General features: G+C 41.8%; 1 protein-coding gene across 6 annotated transcripts in view; it reads right to left on the bottom strand.

Annotated features, from left to right (window-relative positions):
* Nucleotides 1-18,167, bottom strand: part of LNX1 (ligand of numb-protein X 1) — a 148,846-nt gene that overhangs the window by 11,648 nt on the left and 119,031 nt on the right. For 4 of the 6 annotated variants that reach the window (XM_018926186.3, XM_030238723.2, XM_018926190.3 and 1 more), the window contains 4 exons: nt 15,349-15,504; nt 11,940-12,142; nt 9,963-10,334; nt 4,925-5,062 (listed from right to left, as the gene is read on the bottom strand). In XM_018926186.3, the coding sequence (XP_018781731.1) occupies nt 4,925-5,062; nt 9,963-10,334; nt 11,940-12,142; nt 15,349-15,504 (869 nt within the window). The remainder of the gene's footprint in view (nt 1-4,924; nt 5,063-9,962; nt 10,335-11,939; nt 12,143-15,348; nt 15,505-18,167) is intronic. The other 2 variants (XM_018926201.3, XM_009100477.4) reach the window with 1 other exon arrangement.

The raw sequence follows: 18,167 nt of genomic DNA, 5'->3' as shown, positions 1-18,167 counted from the left end.
TGGTCATGCAATAACTAGTGCATGAGTGAGGGTGCAACAAACCCAGAGGTGCCCTCAGGATGGAGAACCACTGCAATGCAAGCTCCAACAAAACCTCTGAACTGAATGACATGTTTACCATGCACTCAGTTCTTACAGAAGGGTTAGAAAGGCAAATAAATCTGGATTTAAATGTTAATTGCTCTGCTCTCCTTAAGTATTTCATAAGCAGTGCTCCTGACATCAACTTCTGACAATCCCAGCCCCTCTTGCAGGAACAGCATTATTCACTCCAGGCTCATATATAATAGCATGCTTCTAAATACATTTCAAAATGCATATTTAAAGACTCTTCTCATTCACAAATGTGACCTCACATTCGTAATATGCAAAAATAATCTATAAAACTCATTTAAAGCCACATTAATCTCTTCTTGGTAATCTGACATCTCACAAAGACATTTCATGTTGATTCCTGGGCCAGCAGCATGGAAAGTGGAGCAGATGAATCCACAATGTGTCTTTAAGTGACAATGATGAGACAAAGGAAGATTGTGGCAAGAATTTTTTATGGGAGTAGGGCAGACTATGTCTTTGATTTGTGTTTTTTTTTTTAAAGGTAACTCCACATCAAGATTTCTGTGATGCAAACAAAACACGGGACCTTTTAGAAGCTTAGCAAGGATTTCTCTCTGCTTGAGCAGATGATCAGTTGCTGCCACAGAGCTCCAGAAACAAAAAGGCAAAGAGCTCAGTGGAAAGAAGAATTTTTTCAGTCTCTGAGAGGAAACCAAACAACTGTGTTGTTTGGACATATTAGACGTGGTCCATGCAGAACATAGGCACTAGGTCAGAGTAATTTGGCTTAGGGCTTGCAAACAAACCTATGAATTTCTGAAGATTTTAAAACATTTCAGAAAATGTTCACTTCCTGATAAATTTTATGTTCTGATCCAGATAATTTTAACCTTGCACCTTCGTCTTTGAGGTATAAATATTTTAAACATAGTAGTTCTATCTTTATGCAAATTAAACTTAATGTTTCATCCATGATTTGCAAAAATATCCCTTTTCCCTTGAAAATGAATAGCTTTTCATCAGGGAAAGGCTACTTTTTGAAACATGTGGGATAGGGGGCTACTAATTTTCCCAAAATTGTGATGTGAAATTTTGTAGCAGAACATGAAATTGGGATTCTATTTGTGGCTCTGAGCGAGAGAGAAGTCCCGTTCATACATTTTCATACATTCATACATTGCAGCATACATTCTCTCTCAGACAACAAAATCATTAGAGCATTTGGTGGTTTATCACTATTTTTTGGGGAATCAGCACAGAGAGAAAAGATTTCAAAGTACTGCTTAGGAACAAATTGTCTGCTACATTTCAATGAAGAATTATAGAAGTACTTGTATGCTGAACCACATAGAACGAATTTTCTTTTGAAGCTACTCTTTCCCATGTCATTTTTTATGTGGCTGCAGACAGAAAGGGTTTGGGGTGACTTGACTGAGACAAAGGCAGTGATGAAAGGAAAGTAAAGCCTTTTTTAGTAAACACACGTAGAACTTGCTTGGAGGTATCATCGATAGCAAGTAAACCAGTTAAAAGGCAGTGTTTATCAGTGACTGCATTTCTGTGCATTCTCTTCTAAACAATTGTCCTTCTCTGTCATTTTGAAGTGACCTCGGAGGTCAGGAGAAGAAAAACATAACAGTTCATCTCCTCCTCTTTTTATTTTTTCCTCCTTTTCTGTATATTTACTGGAAAATAAATATTTACAGCAGATTATCACAACATCAAAGCCACGACACGTGTCTTACAGGCAAAAAAACATTGCTGTGTCTGTTTGGAAAATGTACTTCACCTGAAGGTTAACCTGCTCATATGGTCAGGAAACATTGCCTGCTCCAGCAACATTTTCTCTGCGCTGAGTACTAGACAATTAATTTGAAAGAAATAAGAAAACAGTTCCAATTAAAAACAAGTGCTATTTAATTAATGGCAAAGCTCCCAGTGACTTCAAAGGAATTGAATCAGGCCTGTTTATGTGTTACAGCCTGGCTTCACAACCTCAGCTGCACAAGGAAGTGTTTGTGACATCTCTTCTCTGAATCCAGGCAGCAGCCAGAACAGTTTGGGCTGTGCCTCCCCAGTCTCTGTACCGAGGAAAACAGATCCATGAGACCCTGGGCAGGGCCAATCTCTTGGCACACCACGCACCTGGCATTGCTGCCTCCAGAGAAGGACATGGCCACAAGAGATCATCCTCTTATCCAGAGCCTTGTGGGCAACACGGCTGGTTGCCACTGGCCAGAGGGAGAGGCACCTCCCCACGCTGTACTGATGGAGGCTGGCTGTCCTGAGGCCAAGAGCTTGGCCCCAAGTGGCTCCTGAACCACTGCACGAGCCAGATGGCTGCTGGAAGCCGGAGTTTATTCTTGATGCTGGATACAGCCACGGGTTTAAGCAGATTTCAGCCCATTTATTCATACATGCTCTACAGTGAGAGCAGTTTCACCCAAAAAGAGCATTCCTGACCATCTAATATCACTTTCCTCAGTAAGCTCAGGGGACAAAAAAAATACCTTAAAATTAGCCAGAAATCAAGGCAGCTAGCAATCTTCTATTAATCCCATATACTAAAGCAATCCCACTGACAGCAGTAGGTAGCAGACTCATCAGACCACACACACACAGGAGACTCCCCTGACAGTGAGACCCAACCAACAAGCATTACCTCGGTTTTTGGGCAGGAGCATGAGCTGCATGGACATGTACAGGACACTGTACAGGCCCTAGGCTTGCAAGCATTACTCCTGCAGTAATGCCTACTTAAAATAAATAACATTTTTTAAATCTTTCAAAGACAGTTAAAAAATCTTGAATTGCAAATTACGTTCAGTTAAACCTTCAGCAAAATATCATGAAATATTTAAACTGGCACAGTCATGTCCTACAAAAGGGCAACTAACACTCCAGTAATGTTTTATCAGACCAAAAGTCCACAATGCCTGAAGCTCATTGTGTCTACTGGCTGTACTGATCTGCTGATCTACTGCCAGAGCAGTTTCTCTGGTAGAAGCCCTCTACTACATACACACAAAGCTAAAGGGAGGTAGGAACAGCTCAGAATTTTCTTTTTTTGCCTGTGATCTTTCCTGGAAAGTGCTCAAATGGTGACAATGGACAGAAGCCCACAGCAGTACACCCACTCATATGCTTATGCAGTACCCATCCCTTGTGGAAAACTGGAAATGCCCCTAAAAGGTGTGGTCTATGCAACAAGAGATGATTCATTAGTCTTTATAGCACTTGCTCATTAAAGGACTGTTCACTGTGCCTTCAATCTCACAGCTACCCAAAATATTGTGGGACTTACCAAGAACTCCCATCCAACATCTCTTGGTACAGGAAGAGAAATTGAGGATGTCAGGGCAGAGAGAGACAAACCGTGTTCCCAAATAATCCCATGTGGTGTCAATGAATTACTCAGACTAACATGGTAGAGATAGCAGGTGCTTGGATCTTCCCTAGGAAGAATACAGTACCCACAGAAGCTAATTGCTGTCCTATACATATCTTCCTAAGGAAATCATTGCTTCAATAGAAAGTCTTGCCTTGTAGATGCACGATTAGTTGGGCACTACTTGCTGCTTGGTACACTTGAGCACTGCCTGCTTTCTGTTTTAACTCCTGCTAATCTGGTCCCACCTAATAAGAGCTGTGATTGTGACTTTGTGGAAAAGGAAAACTAAAAATATATAAATATGTGCTAGCATTTTAAACACATCAAACCACTGAATAATGTAGTTTTAAAAGACCTGCAAAAATAGGTATATTTTAACATTTGCAAAATCCAGAGCTAGACTCGTCTCCTGGTTGACAGCTGTGCACCAGATATTTGGTCCAGAGGTCCCTTTAAGGACACAACTGGCTATCCATCAAGCAGGATGAACTTAAGCCCTGCCTGCACACCTCCCTGATACACCCCTGGCACTGGTGGTCAGGGTCAAGCTCTCATGGGTTTGCATAAGTGGTGACACTCAGGGTGATTAATGTAAATTAGCCAGACATGTGGCTTCTAATTTAGTGAAATAAACTAATTCAGTTTTTGCAAGGACATGCCTTGTACTGTCTAAAGTGGAATGAATAACACTGAGCAAGCTCAGAAAATATATTTTCAAAACTCTAACTGCATTGGTTCCTACTGAAACCTCCTATGTTTGAAGATCAGCATTTCTCTGCCTTAGGCAAAGAGAATACTGTGAGTCTAGAGTCACTAAACACCCACTCTGACCAGGTACACAGGGACAGCTGGGGCACAGTTTGGCAACCACAGCCCTTTCTGGGCGAGAAGGCTGCTCTGTGCTGTGTCCCTGGGCTGTGTGCTGCACACCAGCAGCCCTTGCAGACCCCACACCATGCAAGTTCCAGGTGCTGCCAGAGCAGAACAAACACGCTTTGGGTCTCAAGCTCCACAGAAAGTCCTCGTACTCTCAGCAGCCAAGGCATTTTATTAAAAGAGCAACAGCCTAATGATGACCATAATTTTCAAGTAGGTCATGGGAATCTTTCAGGCCAGCATGTAAAAGCTTTTTGTCTGAAGACTATGCTACAGATGGAAAAACTTCGGAAAAAATTGTCTTTTTGTTGGAGCGCATTGTCCTCTGCAGATTCCCACTGGTCAGATCTGTGGCCATGGCCAGGACACTGTGTGCACACCAGCACCTGCCCCACCACTGCCCACTGCCTTCTCTTTCTCTCCCCACACCAGGCAGAACCAGAGTGGGTCAATAATGAGCAGCACAGCCTTTATGTTTCCATTGCCAAGTAAGACACGCTTTTTCTGGTGACAGAAAAAACACCCTTAGACATGAAACACTCGCTGCCCTCCCACTCCCCTGTCCCACGGGTGGCAGAGACACGGCACAAGTGCCCTCACCTTGCCGGCGTTGTTTCTCTCGGCGGGACAAGGCTGGGCGCTGCCGGCTCTGGAAGTCCAGCCCGTCTCCTGCAGGAGGTCGGGGGTCTGCTGCCTGCTCTGCCGCGACACCACGAAGTGAACCTGCTTCTCGCTGGCCTGCGGGGGGAGCACAGTGTGAATCCCACGGCCCCAGGGCAGCAAACCCCCGCAGCTCAGCCCCAGAGTGACTGTGGAACGCAGGAACCACTTAAACACTGGTTGGATTTCCCATTAATGAGGTTGCTGTGACATAAAGCAGTAGCATCAGTTCAGGTCAATGAAGTTCATAAAAGTTTACTGCCAGCTACTTAATATTTCTCTTGAAAATTTGGTGGTAACTCTAAAAAATCCATTCTACCTGCCCCAAATTTGGCTGCAAGCAGTGGTCCACCACAGTGAGTTCTGATCAGCTCTCATCTACACCTGTGTATACCACTGCAAAGGAGCAATTTGCCTGCCATGGTAAAGAGACAGGCAGACTACCAGAGCTGTTGCTGCCCAATGGATGGGAAAGCTGAAAAAGCTACAATTACCCCTGAAACCAGGGATGTGCCCAGTGTAAGTGGGGAATAAACAATGTAATTAAGTCCACCTGCATGCAAGGAGCATGACAAATGTAAGGAAGCTTAAAGAAAGGGAGAAAAGGTATTTTCTTTAGTGAAATAAAATTCTACTGCAGCAGAGCACAGAGAAAGAAGGTGGGGATAAGCAAGGACACAGGGTAGTGAAGTTTAGGATGGGAAAGCAGCTCACAAACTCTCACTCTAAGAAAAGCAGCTTCAAGGCAAATAATCTAAGCTCAAACAACTTCTAGGCCTTTTTTCATAATGCAGTCAGAATAGTTGTGTGGCTGAGAGATGCTGCAATGCTTCCACTGAGGTAATGTTTGTTTGTTGAAGGTGCTCTGTGTGTGTTTGCCTGATATTAGAGTTAATTCTGTGTACAGGTGGAGTTTTTTCTATCTTATTGAATCAGCAATTTTTCCCTAGAAGCAAATGGCTTCGTTTGCCCCTCAGTGAGGCTCATATGAATCTGTTCAAGACAACAGTGATGCAAAGATAAAGCTGAGAGGGAGTGGGGTTTACCCTGATAAATCATAGATGCCTGCCACAAACAAATATACTAAAGTAAAATGAAGAACAGTGTAGCAATAACCTCAGTGCTATAGAAGCATACTCAGAAGATGTAAAAATTAATCCTCTAATCTCCTTCTCTCTAGGCTAAAGACCTTGCTGTTTTGCCAGGAAGGAGGGGCTCTTAATGACCAGTCTGCAGAGGCACCCCTGCCTGCTTGCTCTCAGGTTATACTGGAGGAACTGCTCAGTATCCAACGTGAAGCCCCCACAAACCCATCTGGAGCTGATGCCCCTGAGGCTGTGGTACCACCAAGCATTGCAGCTGCAGCCCCAGGGGCTGCAGACCTCCTGGCTCTCTTGCTAGCACTGCTCACTGGGGAGAAGCTCCAGGGAAAGCTGGCATTGAAAAAGCAGCTGAAAACCAAACCCAGATCCAGTTGCACTGTTGAAATCAAATCTCCCACAGACAATTAGCAGAAGCCAGAGGAAGCTTCTGGGAATTTTGTTTTTATAGCTTGGTTTGTCCTTTCTGGAGTTGAATTCAATAGCTGTAGCTGAGAGTTAAAAAAGGCTTTGGAAAAATGTCATTTTAGTTAAGAAAAAGAAACCTACCTCTCCTAAACCTCTACCTTCGAGCTTGAAATATACATGTTCAAGCAATGCTATTTTCAGTGAAGTAAAAAATGTGCATGTCTTTGTTACTCTCCCAATATCTTGGGGATATGCTAATTTTTTTTACTAGAAACTCAGATCTTCACAGCTTAATAATATCTAATTTAGTACATGCAAACATATTTCAAAATAACTTTCTAGGCACTTTTAACAGATCTGGTTTTATGGAATAATAACTCATGGACTCTGGTACTCAAAAGCAAAATTCTGTATGTTGGGAGAAAGGAAACCACCCTGGTCCCTAGTTTGTAATATGACTGAGGTGGAACTGAACAACAGGAGATTAAAGCTCCCAAGGGCACGTGGCCCTGTGAAAATACAGTTTTCTCTAAAATGAACAGTTTCAACTTAACACAACTTCTTTGTGAAATTTATCTGCTGACACATGGTAAGCCTCAAAGCTGGTTATTTAGAGAAAGGTTGTAAAACATGATTAATTCTCATAGAACAACTAGCAAAAGTTCAACAAGAGTCTCTGTTGCAATGGCACATTTGTCTACGGGCCAGTCAAACTGAGTAGTTTCTCAGAAGTCAGAATGGTTTAGAAAGTTATCCAAACAACAAGAACAGCTTTTGTATTTACATACATATGAAAAGCCATTAATGTTTCTACTGATCAGATTATTTATTGCTGATTCATTCTGATCTCTCCCTCCCTCTTACCAGTGGCTTTTCCCGCAATTCTTTCTCTGTATTTTATGCTGAAGTGAAAATTAAAGAAAGGAGGTGAGCTTTGATGCCACGTGCAAGTAAGAGCTGAAACACTCCACTAGAATTAAAATCTGTCACAGCCAAGGCATATCAAGCAGGAAATGCAGCCTTCCAAGCAGGAAGGCAGAGACACAATGGCAGCTTCTGAGCATCTAGTGGGTAATTGCATCTTAGAGAGAGACAGCAGGGCTGCTCTTGGCAGAAGCTGCCCCAAGTCTCACCGGGATGATGGAACACGGATATGCTCCACATCACAGCCTGCTTGTCAGAGGCAGTTGTTGGGAAGAAGAGCTGCTCATCTGTTCCTAGCAGCTGTTCTGAACTATGGGGGAAAGGAGGTGGGGAGGAGGGTGAACATCTGGGCTCAGTAAAGTCTGACTCAGCCCATGTAGCTTGGCTTGATGTGCTCACATGGGCACCCCATATCTGTTATCTTGCACCTTTTCTTGTCACTCTCATGGAAAACAGATGTGGAATGTCTCGTCATTTGGATTCAAAGTGCCACTTCTGACACAAGGCCATGGCTTAAGATGATGTGACAAACGGGAGGCAGCAAATTCCCAAGTGTTATGATGTCTGCACAATTCTAATTAACACTTACACATTTTCTTCATTTCAGTTCTTGTGACAGAGCTTAGAGCTTATAAACAGCCAGACACTTAATCTACTGATTAGCAACTGCTTCACATATGCTATTGTATAGTTTCTATAGGCCTCAACTGTCTCAATTATTCATTATTTAAAAGTCAAAAATAATCAGATTGCACAGAAATCTGACAGTCTTCCTGCTGTGCTTGGTTTAATGAGCCACTGCACCTTTTAGTGAATGTTGTGTTTTTAAAGAAATTGATGGTGCATTTGCAGCTTTCACCACCACAAATTAGAAGACCTCAATGCACTGCAAGTGGCATGCTGAGCTCTCAACAGGCAGAAAGGATGCTGTTGTGAAATCAGAGGACACAGTGAAATAGCCCTTCGTGTAAGAAGCAAATGCAAAACACCTGTGGCTTCAGTATAAAGCTTTTTCTCTGGCATAACATGGAAACAGGAAAGGCAAAGAATAATTGATGAAAAATGTAACAAAAAAGACACAGGTTCCAGGAATTTTGCATTAGATAAATGTGATTCATAGAGCTCACATCAATGCAATATAACCCTGGCTGTTTGGAAACCTGAGTTTCCCCTTCCATGGGCTTGTTTAAATTCTCAAGGATTGGTGTGCATTTCAAGCATTATTAAAATTTACATCCACTCTTTGGAGACCAATAAAGGCTTTGGTTGCACTTTTAAACACTTGTATGTGAATACTCTTGTTAATAACTTTTTCCGTTTCATCTCTTGTGTTTTTTGCTTATGAAGCACTGATTCCTTGTTTTGTAGCCATAAAGAACTGTTCCAAGAATAATAGTTTTTTAGAGAATTTTTCATTCCAGACCTGTTGCCCTCAGAGAATTCAAACCTTCCCCCTTCTGCCTTCTGTTCCCAGTTACTGAGGTACATAAGGTAATCCAGAAAGACGCTGGACCAGAATTTCAACAACTGGCATTATGTAAGGGGATGATATTTTCTTCACCTATGCTATAAACTTCACAATAAAAGTTGGCTACAACCAACTGTGAATCTATGCTAACACAGAAATCTTTTCCACAAATGCATGGATTTGGCTGTTTGTTTCAGTCTGACTGATATTACCCTGATTATACCCGTCACAAAGAAGAAGAAGCTGGCCTGATTTGACATCTTGTTACTGAAGCCCATGAATTTCTTCAATATGTGAACAGTCTACATACCTCCAAATGAAATTCAAAATTGCACAAGTATCATAACAGCAATAAATATGAGATAAAAGCAACAAGAGATTCTTGGCTTTGCTTTTTATGTTGAAGTTTTCTAAAAACATAGTCTGTAAACAAAAAACCCAAATTGGTTCTGGAGGGACAATTAGGCAGAAGCTGACCAATTTTGCATCTGAGAAAGACATGAGTTTTTTTCATCTGACAGTTCTGTGTTAGCACCCATTTAGTATTCTATGTGAGTCTAAACAGAGATTAATAACTACAGATCCATTTTTCCAAAACATCTGGATTTCCATATACTGGATTTAGGTAAGAAATATCTACAAGGTGTGGACTACCTTATAGTGGTAGTCCACTGCCTTAGGCTACTGTGGTTTGCTGCAGGGCTGAACCAGAGTGCACTGTGACTCCTGAGCCAGAGGAGTCAGGATTCTGCTGGAACCAGTGCTGCCAGGGTGCAGGCTGGCATGCCTTCTGTCAGCTGGCAGCACTCTGGTGATGATCGGAGTATACAGATGTTTGCACTGAACTATATTTTCCAAAACCTGATGGTAGCAGGTGCCTCTGTGGGAGTCCATGCTCATGTTCACACTCATCCCCACAGTAAAACCAAGGAGCTTTCACAGGAGTAAATTCCCCTCCAGTCTTGACTCCTTCCCTCTTCCAAATACACAGACTCAGTGTTTGGCCCCTGCTTTGCAATGGGTGGTGAGAAAACCACTGCTTGGTTTTTGCACGGTGGTTGGAGTGGGGAAGACAAACCTGTATCAGCTGGGCAGCGCTCTCGGGGCTGCCGTAGCGGTGGTCGTGCCCGTTGATGGCCAGCACGCGGTCGTTCTCCTGCAGCTGCCCATCGCGGGCAGCCATGCCGCCTTCCAGCAAGTTGAAGATGAACACCCCCGGCTCGTCGGCCTTGCGGACCAGCTTTATGCCCAGCTGCTCATCCGGACTGCTCTTGTTTAGCACTACGTGGAAGCTGTCATCCCTATTGCAGAGAGCATCCAGGGAAAGCCCGCTGTTTCGGCATCGGTACCTCTGCTCTCGGAGCACCGTCAGTCGCAGCACGTGGCAGGGCTGCTTCAGGATTGACAGGGCATAGTTGTGAGGCACATTTTTGATGTCCATGCCATTTACCTGGAATAGAGAAGTGTGAATCGGCAGTGGAAAGATGGTCTGTTCTGAGTTGGTGCTGAGGAGGGCAGATCTAGACACACAGATGTCTTCATACAAAGTGACATGTGCTATTTCAAACTGTGTCACACACGAGGCCAAGTTTGCAGTGCAGGACAATCTTCCCTGCAAGGAAAGGATGCACTGCACAGACACTTTCTGTCCTTTTTCTTCCCCTCTCCCCCTGATAGAGACATACTTGTTAGTTTTGACTTGACATACTCTCCAGACATACTTGTTAGTTTTCATCTTTCTTATTGCTCTTTCCCAAGCCTCAATATCCTTTCATATACCTTAGTTTTATTCCACAGGCTTCTGATTTCAAATAGCCTTGCCAGCCTTTCCTTCCCACTCCCACTGTTTTCCTGCTGTTTCTTTTCTTCTTTATCTTCCAGTTGTTCTAGGTACAGTAAAAATTTTTTTCTTCACTAATGAATCTCAAACTACGAAGAAGGAAAGAGCCTCAAGTAGAAGTTTAAATGCCTTGGATATTTACTAACAATTATGCTGATTTACCACACTAGAGAATCAGACTTTCCTTTTTTTCCTCAGTGTATTCCAGGTAAGATTTAATTCAGATGAGAATAAAACTGTACAACTACCACTATTTAAATTTGGCTGAGGAAAAGAAAGAGGAAAAAAGAGTTTCCAGTCAATCCCATCATGTTCATATGTGTAAGAGTGACTAGGCATTGCACTTTATATTGCTAAATGAAAACCAGTTGCGAGATTGTATTTCATCACTGGCTAGAAAACCTGAATCAGACAAGACATTTCCATGTAGCTTTACATTGCACAGGTTGAACCATTTAAATATTAAGAAACATCTCCAAAATGTAAGAGAAATATTCCCCAGCATGGACAAAAGCATTTGGCTGGCTTTTCCTTTTGCAGATTTCCTATGTGGGAACAACGGAGCTGTTCTGCTGCAGTCTGGTGGGGAGGACTGCACCCAGAGAGACACAACTCAACTACCTTTAAGTTGCTACCTCGGGTACCACGAACAGCATGAGCTGCACCAGGATGGGGCTGAAATTCACAGGAATCCTTGGCAAATCCTGGGCAGTCAGCCATGGCTGGGAAGAGCTAGGCTGGGCCCATCCATGCTACAGTCACTGCTCCATTGTGCGGTTTGGATGTGCCCTGCAGGAACAGCTTTGTCTTAGTGGTGCCATTAACTCTGCTGCTCTGTGCTGGCACCAGGACAAAAAGGCTCCCTGAAACACATAGCTGGGTGGTGCAACTATGCAGCTGCTGCTGGGAACCACCATCCAGAAGCATTTTTATTCACTGCTAGAGTGAAGTGTGCCCACATTGTGATCCTGGGAAATCCCTTTGGCCAAGCCTGTCTGACATAAAGCAGAAAGCATGGTACAATCTTGGCATGCCTCAAGTGTCCTCAGCTACCACTGGGGTCAGCAAAATCTAGGAAATCATAGTGCCTTACAGGTGGTGCTCTGAACTTTAGAACGGCTTTCTGCATGCAACATTGCAAATCTCATCACGATCGACTTTGACATCTCATCCTTTGTCAGGATGTTTTTATCTCCTACCTCCACAGTACCATACCTTTAGTATCATGTCTCCAGGCAGCAATCTTCCGTCTCTGGCAATCACCCCATCTTGATAAATATGCTGTATAATAATGTGAACCAAAGGGGTCTCACTGCCTCCCACGATCCTGATGGCCAGGCTTTCATGGGGATCCGTACGGCTGATCTTAATGCAGGTAATCTCCCCATCTGGAATCAGGTGGTACAGCCTGGGGAAACCTGGAAATGCATATTGTGAGGTATTTATTTGACAACACAGCTTTGCTTTGTTGAAACATGCAGTGCACAACCTGCACCTCAAGTACCTGCCAGTTAGTCAAGCTAGGTTTTATGCATGAATCTGATTCATACCAAGTGGGAAGAAAAGGATAGGTAAGCTTGCTGAATGGACTTGAAGGGATCTTTCTACAGTTAATATTTTCAAACTTCCTTTTTCCCCCACAAAATACAGCCTTAAACCTTTGATGTAATCCAGACAGATTAAATGTACTTACAGTTATACACATCTATATTTTAAGGGAATCAAATACATTTTTGGTCACCAGAGACACCTCAGAACCAAGCCACAGTTTCTTGCTGGCCTTAGAACAGGTGAGCATGGGCACCTCAACAAACATCCATCCCTGCTGTGCTGGGTTGTAAACCCTATCTCACTGGTAGCATCCCAGGCTGCCCTGTTTTCTCCATTTTTGGTGTCACATTGGAGGACAGAGCTCTTGTCTTGTGACATCCAAGGAAGCCTTTTATTTATCTTTAGCTGCCAGAAAGGCAACAGACCAAAGGTTTGGACAAACCAAAGCACACAGTAGTTTCCCTTCCAGACCACTCTGCTTTCATCACTGCTTAACTCTAGGAAGTAGGAATGAGTGACTCTTAGTGATGTGTCTATTAAAACCACAGTATGTTCAAAGTACCTAGAGGGAAAGATCTCTGCTGGCTCTGGCAATCTGGCTGTGGGGAGGAGGGACTAGTGGTGGGCAGGGGTCCTTTTTGTATTTAAAATGCACTGGATTAGAGTATCGTCTTCCAAACCCTACTTTTCAACTGGCGTGTCTGATTTCACAGCATGTCACTAATACTTTCTTTTCTTCTAGGTCAATTCAAAATTTTAATCCATATTCAGCAGCGAGTAAAGTTGAAGTAAAAGCAGCAGTGCATTTTCCAGCCCAGGCATAGCAGCCTTCAATTATTTTGAATTCCCCAGAGCTGAGAGAAAGCATTTAAACTTTTTGCATGTGAATCCAATCCAGTGGTTATATGACAAACCTGTAAGTCAAAAAATTAACTGCTAATATTTTTTTCAATAACCTATTTTAGAAATGAAAGTACAGTGAGTGTTAATGAATAGTAGTTAAGTGAAAAATGAAACTGTATAGACCAGAATCTGAGACAGAATTAATATTTGCTACTACAGAATTAGCAGCCAACAAACCAGCAAGGCACCAAAACCTTTTGAGAGAGAGCAAGGGGAAAAAAAGAACAGGAAAAAAATATTGAGAAACACCATATTGCATCCCTTACCACTTCTTTGATCATATGCTCTTCAGGGTGGGAAGCTGTCCTCCTCCACGTCTGTAAAAAGCACCTACCAGCAGCACAGACTTCGACTTTGTGGTTTTACACAGACTTGACAGGCAATAAAAGACTGCCTAGATAACTACACAGCCTTCACCAACCTAGCACTCAACCATTTATTCTTGTAATAGCAGTTTCTGTGCCAATACAGGTTTACTTCAGTTTTGCGGGTCAACTTTAATGTTTCAGGAATGGAAGGTGCTTCATCTCCTCCTTGCTCTTCTATTTTCTAAATGCTATTTGCTCAGCTTGTAATTTGCTCAGTTCTCTCTAGCCTGAAGGGTGGATTCACATGATCTAAATCCAGGCCTCAAATGCACAGTTTGGTGATCTACTTGCTCTGACTTCCTTTGTAGTGCACAGGCACCCAAAGAGAGTGATTGCTGTGCTAAATCACCCCTGGAGGTGCCAAATCTCTGCTGCTGTGTAAGAAAAGAGGCAATTAACTCTGGCATCTCAGTGGGGTGCTTAAAGTCAGACAATACAAATACTCCTCAAAAATCACCAATGGCCTGATCCCTGCATCAGAATAAGCCTGCACATTCCACACTCTCAGTATGGCTATAAGGGTAGTTATGTGTGAAAATACAGATGAAAATCCAGACACCTAGATCTTCCCTGCATACAAATAAAGTAATATACATGAACATATTGAAGATACCAACACAGTTCTATACTAGACCTATTATGATGACTCAGTTCACATCCTAACAAACTACACTTTTTGACACTGATGTTCATTTTTCCATAGCTCACTCTAAAACCCTTCTAAAGAAATTATCAGTCGGATTTCTTGTCCATGGAGACTTGTGAACTGAACAAGCTATTAACACTCTCATGTTATTTCAACCTGTAATTATCCCAGAGCAAAACCAGAGCAATATGGCAGTGAACAAGTCTCTATACTTGTACAAGACTTACCCATATATGTATAAACATAAATAGGTTTCTTTGCATTTTGAACAATGCCTTATCTGGTTTGTTAAGTCTTGCACTGGTATTTGGCTGACTTTCAATAAAGCTTTATGCAGATTTTTTAGAGGAATTTCTAATGTCTAATTTCCTTCTGAAATGTGCAGTCTACAACAACCCAAATCTTTCCAAGACGTTTTTCTTTTGCCAGTCTGCAAGTCTCTAATGCCACCTTCTCATAGTTAGCAGGCTGTACTGCCTCACTTCCTGTCATCATTTGATTTGTGTTCTTTATCAAATATATATAATAAACAGAAATATTTTATCCTCAGAGCTAAGCGACCAAAATAATTCCTCTATGATCCATTAATTTCTGCTCTCTTACTTGAAGACTTGCCTCTTCTTTTCATCCCAGACATCTACATGGGGACCTGGATTCCCAACAACCTAGAGTGTTGTAAGTAAAAGGCCAATGCCTATTTTGATAAGCTAACAGTAAGTGTGGCAATCTAAATATATAAAGTACACAAATACACTTTTTTAAAATAAGAAAATTCATGATTGCTTCTTCACCAAAAAGCCTGCATACATGGTGTGCAGTTTGATGAAAACTTACCATGCATATTTCATGATGATGCCGTGTCTAGAAAGGAATGTCTTCAAAGTGAATTTTTACTGTATAGACCATACCCAGAAAAGGTGGGCCCTGGTTCAGCACATGGTTGCACACAATGACTGGGGCCTCAGGAGCCCAGTTGAAGGAACTCCAACTGAGTTGAGGGCTTGTACCTTCCAGACATATATACATTCTGTTGTGAGGCTGGACTATCAATTTTCACAGACTCCATTTTCCCGCCCTTACACTCTTATTTAAAATTCTCCATTTTTTTTCTTTGGTCAGGTTTTCCAGAGCAGGAAAACCCAGGAGTATTGCATACCTTTCTTTACCATTTTACATTTCCAGTCCTTAAAAATCGAAGAGCTGCTGAATCTAGAAAGAAGGAAACTTTCTGTCTTGTTTTTGATGATTCTTCCAGGTTTTCCCACAGAATGTTGTGTTTGTGTCACAGGGGGTTGTATGGAGCATTCTGAATCTGTTAACATAATAAAATGTCACCTGCATTCAGAAAGATTGTGTGGGCTTTTTTCTCAAGCAGTATTGTCTTAATATTAGTGTGCAACATTATCAATATTTTCACACATTACTTTGTGGTAAGCAACACAGAAGAGACCAGTTTTGCACAGTGAACTCCATTTATCTGGAACAATGTGGGACACTCAGCATTTGTTAGTATAGTGGCCATGAGAGAATTACAAAATTTTAAGTATGCTTACTATTTTCCCCACAGTTTATAATATTTAATGGTAATGTTCCTTCAGTGCTCAGGTTTCTGCTGACTTCTGTGCACATCATGCTCCTTCCAACAGTGCTGCCATGAGGGTAGCTTCTGCCTTCATTCCCAGGACTCACTGTGACAATGTGCAATGTTTGCTGTGACTCTTGAGTCCAGATTAATCAAAGGTCACTGTAAACAAAACTTGTATCTGTGGTTGGAAGTCCTCATTTAGATCAGGCAGCCTGACTAATGTGCCAGCTCACCCCCACAAACAGGACCATCTGCAGCAGCACACATTCATCCTTCCCAGCATCTGGACACCAGAATTTAAATTAAGCTTGTATAACCTAGTCTTGGAAAATTAATGTGTCTGTAAGTATCACATGCCCTTGTGCTGGTGGGGAACTTTATTCTGCAAATTTTCCTTCTCAATAGATTTTCATTTATCATGCCATTCTCCCAAAGGTTTGCCATCATTTTGATTTAATGCCTTCCATTAGTTCTCAGTGATGCTTCTCCAATGAAGGGGCAGGTAGAAGGTGATGCCAGTTCTAATCTCTCTTCTTGCTTCTGTGCATTCCTCTTACCAAAGGAGCCCCAAAAGAACTAAAATGAAACTTGCTGAGCTGAGTGTGTATCTAAAGAGTTGTGATTCTCATAGACAGCAGGCAAATCCATCAGTCTGCAGTAGAGGAAGTGCTACAGAGACAATCTCTTTCTTCGGGAAATCGCCTGGCTCATCGCTCCAGAGCAGAGTACTTTGAACCAGCTCTGACACAACTGCTTTGGGAAATCAGAATGGCAACTGAATCAAACCTGAGAAAAGTAGGAACAGTGTAGGATTTCTGTGGGGTGCAGCCTTCCTGAGACAGAAGCTGGGCTGCACTGTCTTGTCCTGGGGCTGGATAAATCACTTTTTTTTCTGCATACAGAGAGCCTTAATGCCATGAAATGGTTGATACCATCTGTGTTTCACTTACCTTCTTTTTCTTCATGTACTTTTCCAAACACTGAAGTATTTATATTATCTATCTATCTATCTATCTATCTATCTATCTATCTATCTATCTATCTATCTATCTATCTATCTATCTATTTTTCTATCTTATATATAAATGTGTCTATATATATTTCAAAAATTCAACAGGGTTCACACTGAACAGTACAAGAGGGAAGCCTGTTCTCTGGTTCTGCCAGTGCCTGCTGGGGCTGCCTTGGTCTTGACTGTTGCAAAGCAATGCCAGATGGTAGAACAGCATCCAGTATGAGACTGAGTTTGACTTTGAAAAACATTTGCCAGCCTCATGCAATCCTAAATTAAATTTCTTTTACAGTGGCTTGACTGCAAAATGAAATCAATGAAGGTTTTTGGAAGTCAAAATCACAGCTCTTTTACTCTAAAACTGTAAGGAAGTTTTTTAAATTGTACCTGCAAATTCTTTGCTCCTAAAACATTAGCTGGTTCACAGCTTGGATTTGTAGATCAGTTTGAGTAAAGACTAGACATATCTGTAGTCCTTCTTGGAACTGAATTTAGGGTGTGAAGCCAAACTAAGAACACAGTGATACAAATAAACATAGCAAAGTTGGAGCACGCTTTTTTGCAGATATTTTATCATTTAAGTAGATTGTCAAGGTCATTTACACTAGTAGATCTAGTCAGAAGATATTACATCTTAAATGCATCAGTGCCTTAAGGATGTCTCTGTCACCTTCCCTCACATCTCAGAATGAAACTCTTTCTTTTAAACTTTCTAAACTTCTACTTCAGACTTGGAAAGCTATTTGCAGCTGTAAATGCTGTTAATGAAATTGCCCACAGATAAATATCACAAGCTTGGGTGCTGCAGACAAATATTTCTTTGCATGGGATTTTACAAATAACAAAGTATTTAAACAAAGAAAATCTTAACAGCTCCTTCCCCCTAAATATTTTCTCTTTAGTGTTTGTACTTTTCATTCACCTCTAATATTTTCTTTGGTTTGGACATTTAACAACTCTCTACTGAAAATGCCACAAAAAGAGAGAAACAAAGAAAGCCTGAATCATTTAAATCCAAAATGAGCACATATAACATTGTTTGAACAAATCAAACCACAGGATATAAACATAAATCATGAAGTAATCTCTGCAGATCAGGATGGCTACCAGCTCCAGGTGTAAGATAGCATTAGACTGCAACTATCTCTCTGCTGTAATTATCATAAAAAAACATTTGATATTATACACCATGTTTTGCAATGTCCTGGGGTGTCAGTCTTTTCCAAAACCAGAATTAGATTCAGCTTCAAGGTAAGAAGAATTTGAATGTTTTTTCTCCTTCATCAGAAACCATTATTTTGTCTTGTACCCTCACAGTCATATTGCAACTGGGCACTGGCTCAACAAACATAGCAGCTTCAGATGAAATGCACCTACA

This window comes from Serinus canaria, chromosome 4, assembly GCF_022539315.1.
Source record: "Serinus canaria isolate serCan28SL12 chromosome 4, serCan2020, whole genome shotgun sequence".
NCBI lineage: Eukaryota > Metazoa > Chordata > Aves > Passeriformes > Fringillidae > Serinus > Serinus canaria.
Note: the sequence above shows the minus strand (reverse complement) of the source record. Positions and strands in the feature narration are given on the sequence as shown.